The 18,005-nt window shown below is 39.7% G+C and overlaps 1 protein-coding gene across 1 annotated transcript; it reads left to right on the top strand.

Annotated features, from left to right (window-relative positions):
* Positions 1–3,156: 3,156 nt before the first annotated feature.
* cpne8 (copine VIII) lies at positions 3,157–17,956 on the top strand (the record flags this gene model as incomplete). The annotated part of the gene is made up of 12 exons (XM_079449716.1): positions 3,157–3,248; positions 3,488–3,592; positions 3,954–3,995; positions 4,069–4,144; positions 5,639–5,692; positions 6,063–6,124; positions 7,162–7,208; positions 7,377–7,558; positions 11,445–11,572; positions 11,680–11,782; positions 17,298–17,355; positions 17,877–17,956. The coding sequence occupies 12 exons, from the start codon at positions 3,157–3,159 to the stop codon at positions 17,954–17,956; spliced, it is 1,029 nt and encodes a 342-aa protein (XP_079305842.1).
* Positions 17,957–18,005: the final 49 nt, after the last annotated feature.

The raw sequence follows: 18,005 nt of genomic DNA, 5'->3' as shown, positions 1-18,005 counted from the left end.
ACCACAAAACATTTTGTATGTGCTTTTACAACACTGTTTCTTACCTGCCAACTAATAAAATGGAAGACTTGCACGCTTAAGGGAGGATTGTGACATTATTTACTTCGGTGTTTGAACAAAAATTGGGATAGTAATGATTATAGTAGCTTGCTGCTGAACTCCCCCCAAGTCGTTTCAAACCTGTATATATTTATTTGTTCTTTTGAACACAAAGAAAGATATTGGGAAAAATGGTAGCAACTGACATCTCTACAATACCATTGACAAAATGAAATGGTAGTCATAGAAAGCTAAGGACTGTTAGCTTTCCAAGCTTTGTTAGCTTTGTTCAACAGAACAAAAATGATTGTCCTACTATGGTTGTCAGTAATGTCCGAGCAATGTCAGTTGCTAACATTTGACCAAATACTGTATATTTCTTTGTGTTCATCACTCATCAGAACAAAGAAATGAAACGGGTTTGGAACAACTTGAGGTTGAGTTATTCATTTGGCAGATTTTTCACTTTTGTGTATTGGCAAGGGCCTCACGATACAATACATATCACGATAGATGGGTCCCAATACAATATATCACAATACATTCGATACGATACAAACGTTTGATATATTGCAATAATTTGTTTTAAATAAATACAAATTAAGAGTGAGCTAAAAATACATGTTGGTGTGTACAATCTATGGTATTCTGGTATGTTCATCACATTATAGTGATAACTCTGCAGACACAAAAGATTCCATTCAATTTTATTAACAAAGTTATTTATAAGAGGTATTTGTCAACTTGCTTACACAGTTTTACTGAACAGCGAAACTATACGGAAATGTTTAAAGTGCATATTTAGTCAGTAAACATTTAAATGCAAATGCCACAAAAAACGTATTTGTTTCAGTATGTTGTTAATAAAAAACAAAGGACATTAAAATTCATTCATAAAACTGAAATTGTCAGTATGACTCTCTTTTATATCCCACTCCACCAGTGCAGTTTTCAGTGACTCCGCAATGTTTATGCTCTCATGCATTGCGCGTGTCTGTGATGTAATCCTAAAATACGACTCAGTAACTCGAGAGGTCCACGCGTTGCAAGTCAGGGCCACTCGCTCTGCCGAGCTAAGGGATTTTTTTACCCTTGTTTTTACCTCTTCGTAAATTCTGGGTAGTAGGTCCGTTATGTGCCTGCGAGTCGGAATCACACAACACGGCTCCATTGTGTTCACAATATGCCCGATGCCGGGGTTTTCACTGTCGCAAATCCTTACAAATAAAATATACCACCGACTCTGTTATTTTCTTTGCACGAGCTAAGATATACGGAAGCTTGTTGGTGATATTATATGAATGAATCTACTTTACGCCATTTGCTTTCTCGCATCCGCTTACTTTTGAAACATTGGCCGTATGACAGCGAATCACAGCGACATCAATAGGAACGGAAAAAATGGTTGTGTGATGAAACGTCATTTTAAATCCGTTCAAAACATGAATTACATGCTGTATCGATCATTTTGCACAGCCCTACTTTTGTGTGGAGTATCCCTTTAAAGTACACTGAAAATAAGTATTATGTGCCTTAGTAGATTTTATGAAAATAAATTATTAAAATATTCTTAACTGTTTTTAACAAAAAATGTAATAAAATCTAAGAACTTTGGTTGTTAATGGAGTAATTTCATTCATGAAGTAAAAATGTATTAAGTAAAACTCAATTTTGTTATGTTTAACCCATTTAAATTGGTCAAATATGTTTACTTATTTATTTTGTGTTGACACTACATATATAATTTGTGTAGATATAACATTACATTGGCAGTTGATCTGTAGTTCCCTGCATGCTTTGCATCTGATTCATTTTTCAGATTAACTGTCATTTTAAGTGTTTTATCAAGAAAGACTTGCTCATGTTTTTGTTGATTTGTCCTTGAGATTTAGTTTTGAAATGATTATTTTTAAGTTTGGGTTATTTTTAAGTTGTTACCGTTGTACAGAAGAGCGGTGCTTGTGCTTATAGGCTAAGGGAGGCACGGTAGTATTCATGAAGAGTATTGTTTCACTTATCATATACGTAACATTTACTTGACATTTCAACAAAAAATGTATGCATTTAATCAGAAGGATTTACTTTATTCTGGTTAGTAAGTTGCACTTGAATTATAGCATTAAATTCTACGTGCAAATTGTTACGAGGATTTTATCAAGTTATTATTTTCAGTATAGCTTTCCTAAAACCGAGCACCCACCTCCTTTATCTGATCTTCCTCTCTTTTCTTGTAACTAATTTCTGGTGGACGCCAGTTCCAGGTTTATTAAGCAGAGTACCTTAGAGGGCTTCTGTACATTCAGAGCAGATTAAAGAGATTCTTCTGTTAGCATCGATCTGCGGCTGTAAAGTACCCAGCGCTACTTTGTGGAATTGAAAGGAGCACTCAAGGCAGCACATAAGTAAGGCAGAAGTTTGTAGTCTCATCAAATCTTCTTCAAAATCCTTTCATCATTCACAGGAAGCTGAAGGGTCCACACAATTTCGCATCAATTCCAGCTTGATTTTCACGAGTGTGGTCTTACATAAGGGTAGATATTCCTGCGTGCTTTGCCAAACACACATATTGTTACGCAGCACTGCCTAAGAAAAACACATTCTGAACTGTTTATCATTTCATTTTGACACGATATGAAGTGAACACATTGAATGCGCATTCGTAATAAAGTCAAACGTACGCACGCATCGAGTGCACCCTGAATTATTTAATATAATCTTTATTTCGATGTAAACTCACATATTCTCTTGTTGCCGTGCGAGATGAAGTGGGCCGTCTGAAGTAGCAGCTGTCATGAACAATATGATTTAAGATGTCAGGCTTCTTTTGTTTCTTACGTGCCATGAAACACAGTGCTCCTCTGTCTTCTATCTTCAGAGGTATTCCTGGCAAGAACTGCGGGATCATTATCGTGAAAGCAGAGGAACTTGGAAATTGCAGGGTACATCATCTTACTTGAACATCTTTTCATCTTTTCTCTTAACTTCTCTTCCCTTTGTGCTTATTTGCTTTTTTATGGAAAGTTGCACCATATGCTCAATGCAGATGGTGTGTCTAGAGGACACAACGCTGATGTTCATTTAACCTGTTTGTATTTTGCTGATCAGGAGTCCGTTTTAATGCAGTTTTGTGGCAACAAACTGGACAAGAAAGATTTCTTCGGGAAGTCAGACCCTTTCCTGGCCTTTTACCGTACCAACGAAGACGGGACGTAAGTTTGAATATTTCTTTCGATTCAGGGCACAGTTCAAATGCAGACTGGACACATTTACAGTATTATATAGTATTTCATTAAAGCTCATTTGAGTTTTTCTCTTTATAACTGAAGCATTTGAACTCCCTAGTAAATGATTTTGGCCATATGTGACTTTCTTTCACGATCCCTTCCTACCAACATCTTACATCTTTCCTTTCTACTCTCCATGTGTTCTGTTGGATCCTGTTTGTCAGATTTACCATCTGCCACAAAACAGAGGTGGTGAAGAACACGCTGGACCCTGTGTGGCAGGCCTTCAAGATCCCCGTCAGAGCGCTGTGCAATGGGGATTATGACAGGTTGGTCCAATACGAGGTCTGGGATGGTCAGACTCATGCTACAGCAGGTCGACTTGACAATGAGAGTGTGAAAAACGCATTTGAATCGTTCTACAAACAAGTGCATTTCATGTCCCCTGTAAATGTTTGCGCAAACAGTGACTTTGACTGACAGAAGTTTGTCTTCAGATATTAATAATGTCAACCCAGTTACCATGAGTTCGCAGAGTAAACAATACACAGCCGAAATGTTCTGTTTATAACTGATGTCCTTGAGCACGAGGCTAGCAATGTATATCTGAACTTCAAAGCTGTCAACCCTGTTGTTTTTCTAAAGGCCTAAATACCTTAATGGATCGAATGTTGTTTTACTCCTTCGCAGAGCAATAAAAATCGAGGTGTATGACTGGGACAGAGACGGCGGGTAAGAAAGAAAACCTGTTCTGTAAATCAGACGTATGACGTTAGCATGCAACTCAGTGTGCGTATGTTTTCAGTCATGACTACATCGGGGAGTTCAGCACCAGCTACAGGGAGCTGTCTAAGGGCCACTCTCACTTCACTGTGTGGGAGGTGAGCCGCTTTCCTTTTCCTCATGTATTTTTCAGATGCACATGCTCAAACACATAACCCTGTGCCTGAAATATCTGAGATGCTACCTGCAAGAGAACACTATGGGTTTAATGGCTCACACATTTAATGCCATCGCCCTCTCAAGTCCTAAAGTTATTTACTGCCACAACAATGCAAGAGCAATTTCCCTTTTTTTGCCCTGAAAAGGACATTTCGTTCACGATCCCGGTGAAATCTCATCAGTTTGTCGTCTTCTTTATGTAGGAGCATGCTGTGGTCATGCTCCTGTGGTGTCGAATGCAGCACTAAGATCTAGCAGCACCAATGAGGAGATACAACCTCGGTCGGACGCCATAAGCAGATCATTTGTAACTCTGATCAGAGCAGTCTCTGTACTGTGATGTGCTCTAAATCCAGACTGGAAATCTTCATTAATCTCATTCCTTTAGAGGAAGGAACATATTTGAGTAGAGACTACTTTCTCCAGAACTTTAGATAAGAAAGGTAGATTCGAAATAGGTCTGTAGTTAACTAGTTCTCCAGGGTCCAGATGTTTTTTTTTGACAAGGGGTTAGGTTAGATTTAGACGATCTAATGACTTTAGAGAGTTCATTGTGATCTATAGTAGAAAATAATCGCAATTTCTCCTTAGGGGCGCTGTAGTTAGTCGTTTGTTCAGCGGGTTTCACTTCTGGTTGCATAGTTATAATTTTTTCTCTAATATCTTGGATTTTATTTGTGAAATAGTTCATAAATTCATCACTGCTATGCTGGTAGACAGAATCAGAAGTCGCTGACGATTTATTTTTGGTTAATTTAGCCACTGTATCAAATAAAAACCTAGGGTTATGCTGGTTTTCTTCTATTAGTGATGAAAGGTAGACAGATCTAGACGTTTTTAGGGCTTTTCTGTATTTTTTATGAGCTCCACATCACTGGAGTATTGATCTATCATGTAAGAGATAAGAACACCTATCAAGAGCCCCATCCTGCCACGTCTGCCAAACGTCTTGAAATGTTCATTCCCACCAAAGGCCTGTGACAATTTAGTCCTTCAGCGCAAGATGACATCCATCATTTCCTTCCCAGAGATGATGAATTCACACAATCTTACCGGGCCTCTGCCTCATGAAAAATGTGTTCTTTTGCCAAACTTTAAAAGCTTTTTGCTGTCTTCCATTCGTTGGACAAACAGGTAGTTCTTCACTTAACAGCTGTCGGTGTTTGGTCAATTTACTAGTTCCTTAATGGAAGTGGAAGGGTTTTTAGCTGCCATGGAAACTGTGACTTTACTTATTGTTGGATTGCTCTTTGGGATGATGTGTTGGGTAATTTACTGGGAATTTTTTTACATGAGCCCTTTGCTGGAATACATTTTTTACCGAAGCAAGCACTCGCTCCGTCCTCGGAGATCAAAATACTTTAGAGCTCTGATAAAACCTGCCCAACATCTTTTGCTAACCCACCGTATTACACCCGGCTGCATTTCTGCAGGTGCTCAACCCCAAGAAGAAGAAAAAGAAGAAGAAATATCTCAACTCAGGAACCGTGAGTGCATTTATAATTATATTGAAAGTTCAATTCAGAACGCGAGCTCAAAGAACAGACAAAAGCCATCCACGCCGTGTGCGTTCTAACAAACAAACATCCATATTGGTAAGACTTCTTATTGAAGGTCATTATATCTTCATAAGCAATGCACAATGCCTTCATAAGCTGTGCATATAAATATTCATAAATGCTGATGTAGCTCATCGCTAGTCTGCGCCGGTACTGTGACTCTAGTGAGTTACATCATCACCAGAGTCATGAATATTGATATGACATTTATGACTTAAGTATGCATTGCTTATCGAAAGTGTGATGGTGCCGTTTAGGACTGTACATAGGAAGTGTTACCAAGCATTCATCTCAACAGGTCACCCTGCTTTCCTGCTTCATTGATGTCGAGGTCACGTTCTTGGACTACATCAAAGGAGGGTGAGGTTTTGCCTTCGTGTGCACTTTCACGTCACTAATGAGAGTCAATGAAAAAGTTAGCTGTAGTGTGATTTAATGTCTTTTTAAATAGTTGGTAAACTGGGTTTTAAATACAACAGTGCTTATTGTACATTATGCATGTTTTATAACAAAATGGTGCACTGTAAAAAGGTTTTAATGAAAAATAATGTTTCTGTAGCTCAATAGATCATTGCATTGCAAGTTTAATACCCAAGGAATTCGCGTGCTGATAACGTTTTTTATTAGTTCGCTGGAAAAAGTCGCGCTTGGTCTGAACACAGTTAGACATTTCTCAAAATATCTTCTTTCACAGTCAAAGTCGATCACCTTTCATTGTTGGATAATGTCTTTTATGGTTGCACATTTTGGCAGTAGGTCATCCAGGTATTCGTTTCATGCTAAAATAGCACGTCTTTCATTGCACCATTTGCTGTAGAAATCCTGAGTGACTGTTAATATTACAGTACTCTCCTTTCAGTGCTGCAGTCTCATCTATCATGTTTTTGCATCATTGTGCCTTACCAACCATTAATAATTTCTTCTCTTTTCCCCTGCCTCATCTCTCCACACATACACACACGTTTACAGGGAGCTTCGCTGCATTTTGATGCAGTAATAAACTGAGCTATAAATAGCATCTCTATTCTGAGCGATGCAGAGACCCCCAGGCACATGACCTGGTCTTCCAACAGTTGAGCAAACACTGGAAATATCGAAGGAGTAATTGGAAGGTTCTGCATAGAGACAACAGCAGAACGTTGTAGCGATGCTCTGTTAATGTGTGTTCTGTCCACGAGACAGCAAAAGCAGAAAACTGCAGAGAGTATATTGAATAAACGCAGGGGAATAACTCCCTTCATTTCTGCCCACAGTTTAAATTGAGCTGAGAGACGCTTTTACAAAGTCAGCTCACTGGAGATTTCACAGGAGAGCTTTATTATGCATCATAGGTTTTATTCTCATAAAAGGTGTCACATATGTGCTCACGTTACTGTTTTCGCTCTCTTCACTTTCAGCACTCAAATCAATTTTACGGTGGCAATTGATTTTACAGCTTCAAACGGTGAGTTTGCCTTGACCGAAATATGTTATAAATCTATCGGGAGTGTGTATAAAGTCACAGCTTATTTATATGTTAATAACATTTTTATTGCAAGGATGATGTTATATTGATACATTCTGCTGTGTTAATATAAACACAATTAATAACACCGTGCTTTATGTATGGCAGGTAACCCATCCCAGCCTACCTCTCTTCATTACATGAGCCCCTATCATCTGAATGCATACGCGCTGGCCCTGAGAGCCGTTGGGGAGATTATTCAGGACTACGACAGTGATAAGATGTTCCCTGCACTGGGGTTTGGTGCAAAACTGCCTCCAGACGGTCGAGTGTCTCATGAATTCCCCCTGGTGAGGATTGTGTGTAGTTTATATTTAAACAGTTTGTCTTGGGCAATTTATTCTATCCTAAGACAGTTTCAGCCTAGAAAGCTGCAATCCATAATGTTTGGTTTAAAAATAAACAAAAATATGTTTTTGCGGAAGTACATAAACACCCTGATGTACAAATGTATGCTTTGTCATAAATTGAGCTGGTGTGATTTCACAGGTAATGTCATTTCGACAATCAAAAAAAGTTAACTGTGCAAGTAAATTTAATGGTTTAAACAGAGATGGCGATAAAGAGGCAAAAGATATGGCTTGCAGCGTAATATGTTTGGCGGAAGCGGATAAAAATTTCCTTTAACAAACCTAATTTACAGTGTTATGTTCTATAAAGTACCATCCGTTCTCCATTTGTTGGGTAGTTTCTGCTCTCTATTTTATGAGATTTGTTAGGGTTTTGTTATGTTTTGTTCTGTGTTCTAGTTTGCCCGTGTTCATTCATTAGTTTCCGTAGTTATGAATGAGTTCACACCTGTTTCTGTTCTCCCCTGTATGTAAGACCTGTGTTACTCAGTGTCCGGTATTGTTTGGATTATGTGTGATTTATATTCCCGTGTTTACTCTCCTGTGGATTTACGTTTGTGGAATTATTAAAACAACTCTTTTGGAACTACACGTGACAGAATATCAGACCTAAAGAAGATTATTTAGCTACGCTTTTCTTTTGGTTTTTTCCCTCTCTCCTATGGATCTGCCTGCCGTCCAACTCCTCTGCCTGGAGCAGGGTGACCGTCTGCTGGTAAGCCATAGGGAGGACTTTTTACATCTGGCGTACCAAACTTACTTCGTTGACCGTTTGATACTACACCAGCCTGAGCAAGCGGTCAAAGGCATGCCTTCCATTGGAAAGATCCCAGGAGAGTTTTGCCGCTTTTTTTCTCCGACGGTCCCACTGAGCACATCTCCCCTATCCCGAAGCAGAGACCAGCCACCAAGCTCACTCGTCCCTTCGGTTCCACCTTGGTCAGTCGTTGACCATCTGCTGCCTCAGAACTCCAATCCTCCGGCTATGTCTCGTCAGTCTATCCCATGGCTCTGTCAGGCTCCTCCTTCCCTCCAGCTCCACCTTAATTCGTCGTTCTGGCTCTGCCCCGGTCTTCCGGATCCCACCTCCGTCTCCTGAGCTGCCGGTTCTGCATTGGCCCTTCGGCTCTCTGTGTGCTCGTCTTCACCCTGTGCTCCTCCTCCAACAGCTCCATCTCCATCAGTCGGCCCACTGGTGTCAGCCCTTCCTCCTCCATGGCTCCTCCGTCCGGCGACTCCACAGTGGGGTCGAACTGTCATGGTTTTGTTCTGTGTTCTAGTTTGCCCATGTTCATTCATAAGTTTCCTTACTATTAATGAGTTCACACCTGTTTCTGTTCTCCCTGATTACTTTCTCCCCTGTATTTAAGACCTGTGTTATTCTTTGTTCAGTGTCCGGTTTATGTTCCATTGTCTTCTCTCCTGTGGATTAATGTTTGTGGAGTTATTTAAACAACTCTTACTCTGGTGTCGTGCGCTTCCTAAACATGACAGAGGTGGCAAATTCGCATGAATTCACACATGAATCGTACAAAAACATACGATTATTAGGAAAAAAGCAATAATGAAGTCCCTCCCCTTAGCCCACCCTTAAAGCTTACATCCTTGGCACGAAAGCAAACCATATTAAAACTTATGAATTAGGGTTGGGCAATGTCTACCGATTTGGCATCAGTTGATGTCTACAGTGAAACGTCACGATGGACGATGACATCAGGCAGTGCACGCAATTAAAGAAGTAATGTGCGTCTTCTCTATACAAACGCGAGCTGCAGGGATATTAAGTCACGTGCGTCTACTAAATACATGCGCTAGCTGCGTGGATATTAATGCCATTGTCTAAGGCCACAGAGCCATTGAGAGAGAGAGTTCTGCCAGCGTAACGTGATTCATGGAGCCTTCAGATAGTTCCAGGAAGTTATGTTTTCGCTTTAAATGCTTTTTTTTATTTTGTATTTATTAAAGGGCTTTCCTCTTTAAATGGGTTAAAGGTTTACCTCACACCACCTGTGACATAGCGACTCAATCTCATTCATGATCTAAATGGTAGTTTAGCTACTAGCAACAGTGACTGCTGGCAACAGAAAGTGGGTGTGTCTAGCGACATGACAAAGCTAAGAATAATTCAACTTTATGCAAATGATGAGCGACTTTCGGAGCAATTACCAATAGGAGCAAAGCAGCGGAGCTTACGTCATCCGTCTGTTACTGCATTGTTTGTTTATAACTGTTACTTTAGCAAGCAAAGCTTGTAACGACCTCATGGCGAGAGATGGTTTGACACAATGCGACAGATTTGCTAGCGGTGTCCACACAGCATGAAGTTTTTTCCTAATAGAGTTGATTTTTTTTTAGTCCCTGAAGTTGTGATTGGTTTTCCATTCGTATTTTTACGCTTTCTGAGACATAATATTATTTTAAATGAGCAAAAGGTAGTGGGCGTGGCTTGTTTTTTCACTGCTATTTGATTGGATGTTTATAAACAGCCATTGCATTTTGAAATGGAACTGGTAGTGGAGGAGTTAATGGATGCTCCGCCCAAGCCGTCTAACTTACATCATTTAAGATGGATAGTCACAAGATTTTAACAGAAGATTATGAGGGCACATGAGTTTTAAAAAGAGAATGACTCGCAGGCTACTTGTCTACAATAAACGCTAAAAGATTTCCTGAAGAAATGTGGATTTTTCATTTCACTGGGACTTTAAACTCACTCAAAGGTGAATTCACAAAGCAATTGTTTCTCTTTAGCATCTGGTGTTTTAGTGCAAAACCCTACATTCCATTTACAAATCAACTGATTCAGGTGATTGGATCGCAGCGCTGGAGTGATGCTGTAGAGTCTCAATTAACTATGCAAGATCACAGTAGTCTACTGCATTCTCCACAAGCTAGCACTCAAAACTGCCCTGGATAATGGGCTATCTTGCTGAGCAAATTGCGTTCAGTAGAGATGATTTGGGTGTGTGTGCAATGTTTCTCGATTTGCATCCCTTTATTGAACAGAGGGTTAAAATATAGACAGTGTGCACGCATATAAATGACACAGACAGCGGCTGCAATTCATCCTTGGTGAATTCACCTCTGAAGGCCAAAAGCCTTTTGTTTATATCATGGCCATTAATCACGTTTCGATTAGATTTTGTTCTCCATGTCATTAAAGAAATAACAATGTATTGGACATTGTGGCCCAGTGTGGCATGTGCAGACAAGATTGGGCAATCTGTTTTTTGGTATATTTTAAAATGTGTACACCCCTGAACTGATAGATATGGGGGAGAAATTGGAAATTTCATAAACAATAAAGATTGGCAGAAACTAGCACATTGATATTACCCACAACTGTCTCGCGTTTCTTACTTAATAGGAGGTTTTTTATGTTGTTCTATTCAGCGACCACAAAGCTGCCACATAAAATCCATCCCATAATCCCATTTACAGTAGGACACAGATCCTTCTTATTGGTTGAAACAGATGCATTGCCGGAGGCTTCAGCTGCCCACACACACACACACACCTCAGGGCTGAATGCCGAAGACTCCATATGTACTCAGTAGAGCATTAAAGTTGAGCGAAAAGCTGTTTAAATGCCTCGTACAGACTGCAGGAACCTTCTGGTATACGTGCATGTGTGCTTATCCCAAACCTTTTTATTGATTTATTGTTGTCGATGTTGACCCATTCATCTCAAAGACTGCTCACAGTAAACGAAATAAAGAATGCAAAATAAGCACATATAAGCAGATGTGGTCTTTGCGTGTCCACATACTTTTGCCGATATACAGTAGTTTCTATGCATATATTAATTTACAATGTTTCCATGCAGAACGGGAATCCTGATAATCCATACTGCAGCGGTATAGATGGAGTTCTTGAAGCATATTATCAGAGTCTGAAGTCCGTTCGCCTGTACGGACCGACATACTTCTCACCTGTCATTAATCACGTAGCGAGGTAAGACGATGCACTATATTAAAACATTTGCAGTTTACACAACCGAGTGCTTGCAATAATGTTGCTTTCGGGATATGCAGTAATATATCAGTTTGCTTCCTGTGCAGATATGCGTCGTTGGTGAAAGACGGATCAGAATACTTCATTCTTCTCATCATCTCTGACGGGGTCATCTCTGACATGGCTCAGACCAAAGAGTCCATCGTAAACGTAAGTCCTGAAATACAGAGCAAAAGCAAACTTTGAAAGCGGTGACGTTTATGATCATTCATACAACAAATCCAGCTCGATTACTTTGTAAACAACAGGCTTAACCGGTTATTGTTCTTTACACTAGAAGAGAGGACTTTCGTGGAAAAATGAGGCCCTCGCGCACTCCACAGAAGAGAAGAATTGTATCTCGCCCACTCGCAAAACTAGTTGGGGTATGCCATTACAGCGTGAATAATCCAGAATTAGACGAAAAAAGACCTAAATTGAATCTATTTGTCATTCGCCGAAAAACACGTCAAGCGAGACACTGAAATGAGATTAAGTAAACTAGGTTGTACAGGCGGTGATGGGGAGAGTTTCTTGAACGCCTGACAGGAGTCGTTTATAATGTGCAGATGTCAGAGCGAGTGCTGTTTCACCCTCGAGCGAGGCGCGTTACCTGAACCTCATGAATCTGCATCATATTTCATCATTACAGCATCAGGGCAGCCCCCCCCCACGTGGCACTTTTTCCAGAATGGGGGAGAGAGAAGTTAGCCCTTGTGATGTAGATGTGGTCAGAAAAAGTTTTGCTCTTAAAGAAGAATCATGGCGCATGACTCACGATAGTACATTTGGACAATTCTGTTAAGTGATGGAAATGTGTCAGAAAACCCAATCGTACATTTTTTTTATTTATTTGGAGATTTTCCATATTCTATATTTATAAACCATTCACATCTTGATAATAAAAATGCATAGAATTAAAGCTGCAAGCAGCATTTAGCGGGTTCGAGCACTTTAAGGCATCTAAAGCATCTTTGCCTTCATCAGGGCAGTCGTGGCCTAATGGTTAGAGAGTCGGACTCGTGACCAGAAGGTTGCCAGTTCGATCCTCAGGGCCGGCAGGTAACGACTGAGGTGCCCTTGAGCAAGGCACCTTACCCCTACTTGCTCCCCGGGCGCTGCAGTGATAGCTGCCCACTGCTCCGGGTGTACGTGTGTTCACCACTTGCTGTGCGTGTGTTCACTACTCTCTGGATGGGTTAAATGCAGAGGGCAAATTTCAGGTATGGTTCTCCATAACTGACAAATAGGTCACTTTCACTTTCACTTCACTTTCACTTTCACTTTCACAAGTAGGCCGAGGACTCTCATACTAAAACACCCAAGTGGACGATACTCCCAACGTCTGAAAAATCATAGATACGGTCAGCAACGGTTCATAGACACTACGCATGATTACACACATATGCACATATAGTACACTTGAGGGGAATCATCTTTTCAGGTTCATTTGGTCACATCCATTTAAGAAATGATCCCGTCTAAATGCTTTAATGCATTGAGTTGCTGCCATGTGACTGGCTGAGTAACAATTTGGGTTTACATGCAATTAAACTGGTGTACATAATAAAGGTGCGTGTTATGTTTAGCAAAACAGCATCTTACAACCAGCCAGACATATTCTATATTTATAGACGTGTAAATATGGAGCCATGTTTAATGTATAGTGCTTTATATGTCTAACACTGTGTTCTTGTGAGACAGGAAACGTATCCCTTGTCCGATCACCATCATATTTAACAAGCTTGTTTAGTGTAATAAGATGTATGATTGTACTTAATGGCAAGTCAATTGGATTATTTATTAAGGAGTAGCGAGCTTTCAGGTACACCATTCACTTGAATATAATAAAGGACCCTGTAATGGTCACGCAAATGAAAAAGTTAAACATGTTTTTGATAGTTATTGATCTAGAGAGTCCAGAGAATTGTACGGTGGTGGAAATTTTGAAATCGCTTGAAAAACCTAGGACAAGTTCGCAAAAGTAGGTTCTTAACATCATCACAGATAACTCACAAACTGATTGATCTACATCAATGGTTCAAGAGCCAAATTTGTTTGGAATTTTGAGAGCTTTCATATGATATCGATAGTTTGTGTAAATGTCAAATGTCACGTGATACACAATTGTTAAGGCAACAAAAGATGTGTAAATTTTGCCATTTTTACTTTTATAGCGCCACCTAGTGTCTAAACGCCACGGTATTTTGTAAGTCATCTCGGAGTGATGGTCTACACATATGTTCCAAGCCCCATGATGATATCTCTAATAGTGCTCGAGTTATGGGCATTTTAATGTAATAGGCTCCGCCTATTTAAAATGTTTACGCCCCTAAGCGACCATGAAAGGAAATTTTAACTTTTTTTTTATAATTATTTACATTCACACTCCACAGAAGTCATCTGCATTGGTTTGGATCCGATTGGTCGAAAAACCAAGGACTAGTTGCGCAAGTAGGTTTTTGACATCGTCAGCAATAACTCACAAACCGTTTAATCGACAGAAGTGTTTCCAGAGGCAAAGAATGAGAAGAGCTATCATATGATGACAATAGTTTGAGTATATGTCAAAAATCATGTGATATACAATTGTTTATGCACTCCAAAAACATTATTTCGCCCCCCGGTGGCCGAATGAGTTCATATTTCTTACAGACCTTCAGGACCATGAGTCGAACAAGCCCAGCGAGTGTCGTTTCGATCGGCCTCCGTTAACCCGGTCTAATGAGTGCTCAAACTTCATTGGCCGATGACCGCCATGTTTCTTTAGATACGCCACTGTCCTTTTATACATTCACGAAGCATGACACAAAGACACACCATACCAAATAATAAGTTGATCGGGCAAACGGTTGGGTAGTTATAGGCCTTTTCGAATTCATGTATATTATTGCGCCAATTCTTTTTTACAGTGACCCTGAAATGAGAGTCTACAGATATGGTCCAATCCCCGTGAAGATTTCTCAAACGGTTCACGAGTTATTGCCATTTTAGTCAAATATGCCACTTCCGGTTCAGACATTTTGGCGCCCCCTAGCAACGGTGAGTATCTGAGTAGCGAGCAAGACTACTACCATCTGACCGAATCTCAGCTCTGTCGGCCTTACGGTTTAGGCTGCCCATTCAGTTTTAGGGAAGAAGAATAATAACAAAGAAGAAGAAGAGTAAAACAGACATATACAATAGGTTTCTAGGCCTATGGCCTCGAACCCTAAAAATACCAAGATAGGGTTGCAGATCAGTTAAGGGCCCTTCATTAATATCTGTGTTAGTGTCCACTCTACACCAGCTAACCATAATATTATGTTTCTTTTAAGCTCACACGCTACACTTTTACATTTTAATGTACAACATCGATTGGAATGGATTTTGGCTGTTGGCTGTCAATTTTTTTTTTGTTTATCAGCTGGAAAAAACATACTAAAGTGATTCCAGTGATGTTAGTCCTCTATATTATTATTGTTAAAGTCATGATGTGGACTACAGGAATAAGCCCCAGTCGTTTCTAAAAACAACCTAGATGTTCTAAAATGCACTGTAACCAACTGCTTCACGGGACTTATTGCTTTTATAAAACGGTTATTCCATATGCATGCCAAAGTTTCATAAAATAAAGTGAATAAAAGGATATTTAGGCTGTGTAATGCGGTCAGCCATTATAAATCGGGGTATTTTATAACGGCTATGAACTCAGAATCAAGCACCAGAACTGACCCTTTAATAATCTTAAATTTAGAACAATTTTAAATCTTTATCTCATAATACTTGTCCTTGGTGTAAATAGGCTTTTATTTTGATATATTTAAATAAACTATTGCTCAACTGGGATGCTACTAGCTCATCTACAAACCAATTGTGTTTGTTTGTAATTATTAGCAAACTTAAGATTTTTATAATATGAATTAATTTTTTTTTACAGCGTACAGTTACTTTTGTGACAGGGTTGAACTATTGAATTAAATAATTTGCTGTGTATCAATTAAAAGAAGTTTCATTTATTTCAATGAAACCGCGCAGGCTGAGAAGGGTCATGAGAGTACATTTTTTAAAACTGAGATTTTCACATCATCTGAAAGCTGAGAAATAATAAGCTTTTCATTGATGTGTGGTTTGTTAGGATTGGACAATATTTGTAGATACATGCATTGAAATCTCTGGAGTCTGAGGGTGCAAAAACATTTAAATATTGAGAAAATGGCCTTTAGAGTTGTCCATCGAGGGGCTGTAGCAGGCCGTTGCTAAGAAACAGGTTTGTTGTAACGCTCTCTATTGGCCGCAGTAATGACATTGTGGAGAGTAGATGAAGCTGAAATCCTAAGGTTTAAATACACACCAAACTTGAGTGGGTCATTCCCAAAGAGCCCGGCAGCAGCGAGCCATGTTTGTAGGCGAATTTGCTGCATCCGCTCACAAAACTCACAAGTTTTGATATATTTACGGCAGGATATTTACCAAATATACTCATGGAAAATAATCTTTTCTGATTTTGGGCATTTTGACCCATACAACGGTTTGTTGGCTTTGCCGCAAATATTCCTGTGCTACTTAAGACTGGTTTTGTGGTCCATGGTAAACACTTTAATATTTTTTTATTACATACACTGACAAAATAGTAATGTTCCAGCAGCTGGGATGCCAGAAAAAATACAAGTGAAATGGCATGTTTCTTCCTGTTATTGTAAATTCCATTTGTATTTCAAAAATAAAACAGTAAAATTCCTGTTTTTACATGCAGCGTACAATTACTTTTGTGAAAAATAATGTACTTGCTAAGGATCAATCTTAACAAATGTTCCATTTTATTTAATGGGTTCCTGTGAAATGTAGAACGTCTGGCACAGCCAAGCAAACCACTACATTTGAATAAAGATTGTTTCCTGAATAACCAGCTGTCATGATCCTGCCTCTCCTTGTCTTGGTTCTCGAGTCCTGTGGCAGGATCATGTCAGTCCCATGTGTTTTGTGTGGAGAAAGAGCATTGTTTTGGTTTGAGAAGCCATGCTCTCTCTCCGGTGTCACAACCTTTAGTCCCGCCCTCTTGTTTCCCCGGTTAGCGGTCCATTAGTGTTAGTCTTGTCTCCAGCCCTGGTCCATCTTTCCCTTAGTGTTTCAGTCCCCTCACCTGCCTCGTACAATCCTCCTGTTAGCTTTCCCTTAGTGTTTCATCCATGTCACCTGCCGCCACTCTCCCTGTGTCATCAGTCCTTGTTAGTGTTTCCCTTTATCAAGCCCCAGTTTCCCTCTGTCTCTTGTCGGTTCATTTTGCACACTTTGCACATTTACCCTTCCTAGTCTGTCTGGATTACCCGTGTTCCTGTTCCCTGGACTCAAGTTTGTGGACTTATAGTTTGTTATTCTTAAGACCTTGTTTGTTTTGTCCCCCTTGTGGGAAGTTTTAGTTTTCAGTCTTGTTTGTGTTCATGTTTTCCCCATCGAGGGTCTTTGTTTTGAAATAAAGTCTTGTTGTTCGACACATGTCTGCCTGCGCTTGTGTTCTGTCCACAACCATAACACCAGCTCCATATGAATCAAAAGATTAAGCAAAATGTCAGCAGTGAATCATTTTGATTTGGATGTTTGCAACTGAGAAGGTCAATAAGGGCAAAAAGCAAAATTTTTGTCATGTGTCGAGTATTGTATTCTTGAGGGTTTGTTTTAATGAGTGAATTGTTTCTTTCTGTTTAAGGCCTCTAGTCTTCCCATGTCAATTATAATCGTCGGAGTCGGGCCGGCTGAGTTTGATGGTACGTAAGATGGGTTTCTGTGTGGTGTTTGGGGGATGGGATATCATAACAGTCCAGAAACCCAGCAGACCCGGATCAAAAGAAAAAACATGTTTTATCCATCTGCACATGAGACCAATCGGGTGATTTCTGGAGCGTCATGAGGAGCTTTGAAATTTCCTTGGTTTATCAATTCCTTGCTGTTCATCGGTGAAGAGTTGGACTGGGTTACTTTATAACGCTCCCAAATGTACTTTCACCATTTTCCACTGCCATTATTTTGTATGTTCATTGTTAAATTTGTGATATTTATAAAAGTCTTAGACAGTGAACAGTATAAATGTCATTCATTGCCCATGATATGCTAATACACAGATTTAATATGAAGATTAAACCTCATTTATATTTTCTCAAACCAGTCTGTATTTGCTCTCTGAACTCTTTTCATTTCGGCTACATTAAAGGATGTATTAGACTTCATGTGAAATCCAGTTTCAGCTCTAAATGATGGTTTTACTGTGTCATTTTCTTCAATCTCACAGAGATGATTGAACTGGACGGAGATGAAGTCAGGATATCATCTAGGGGACGCTTTGCAGAGAGAGACATTGTACAGGTGTGATATTCTGCCCTGTTCCCTAATGTGTCCTATCTGTGGAAATGAAATATTA

Source organism: Barbatula barbatula, assembly GCF_947034865.1.
Source record: "Barbatula barbatula genome assembly, chromosome: 25".
In the NCBI taxonomy this organism is placed as follows: domain Eukaryota; kingdom Metazoa; phylum Chordata; class Actinopteri; order Cypriniformes; family Nemacheilidae; genus Barbatula; species Barbatula barbatula.
Note: the sequence above shows the minus strand (reverse complement) of the source record. Positions and strands in the feature narration are given on the sequence as shown.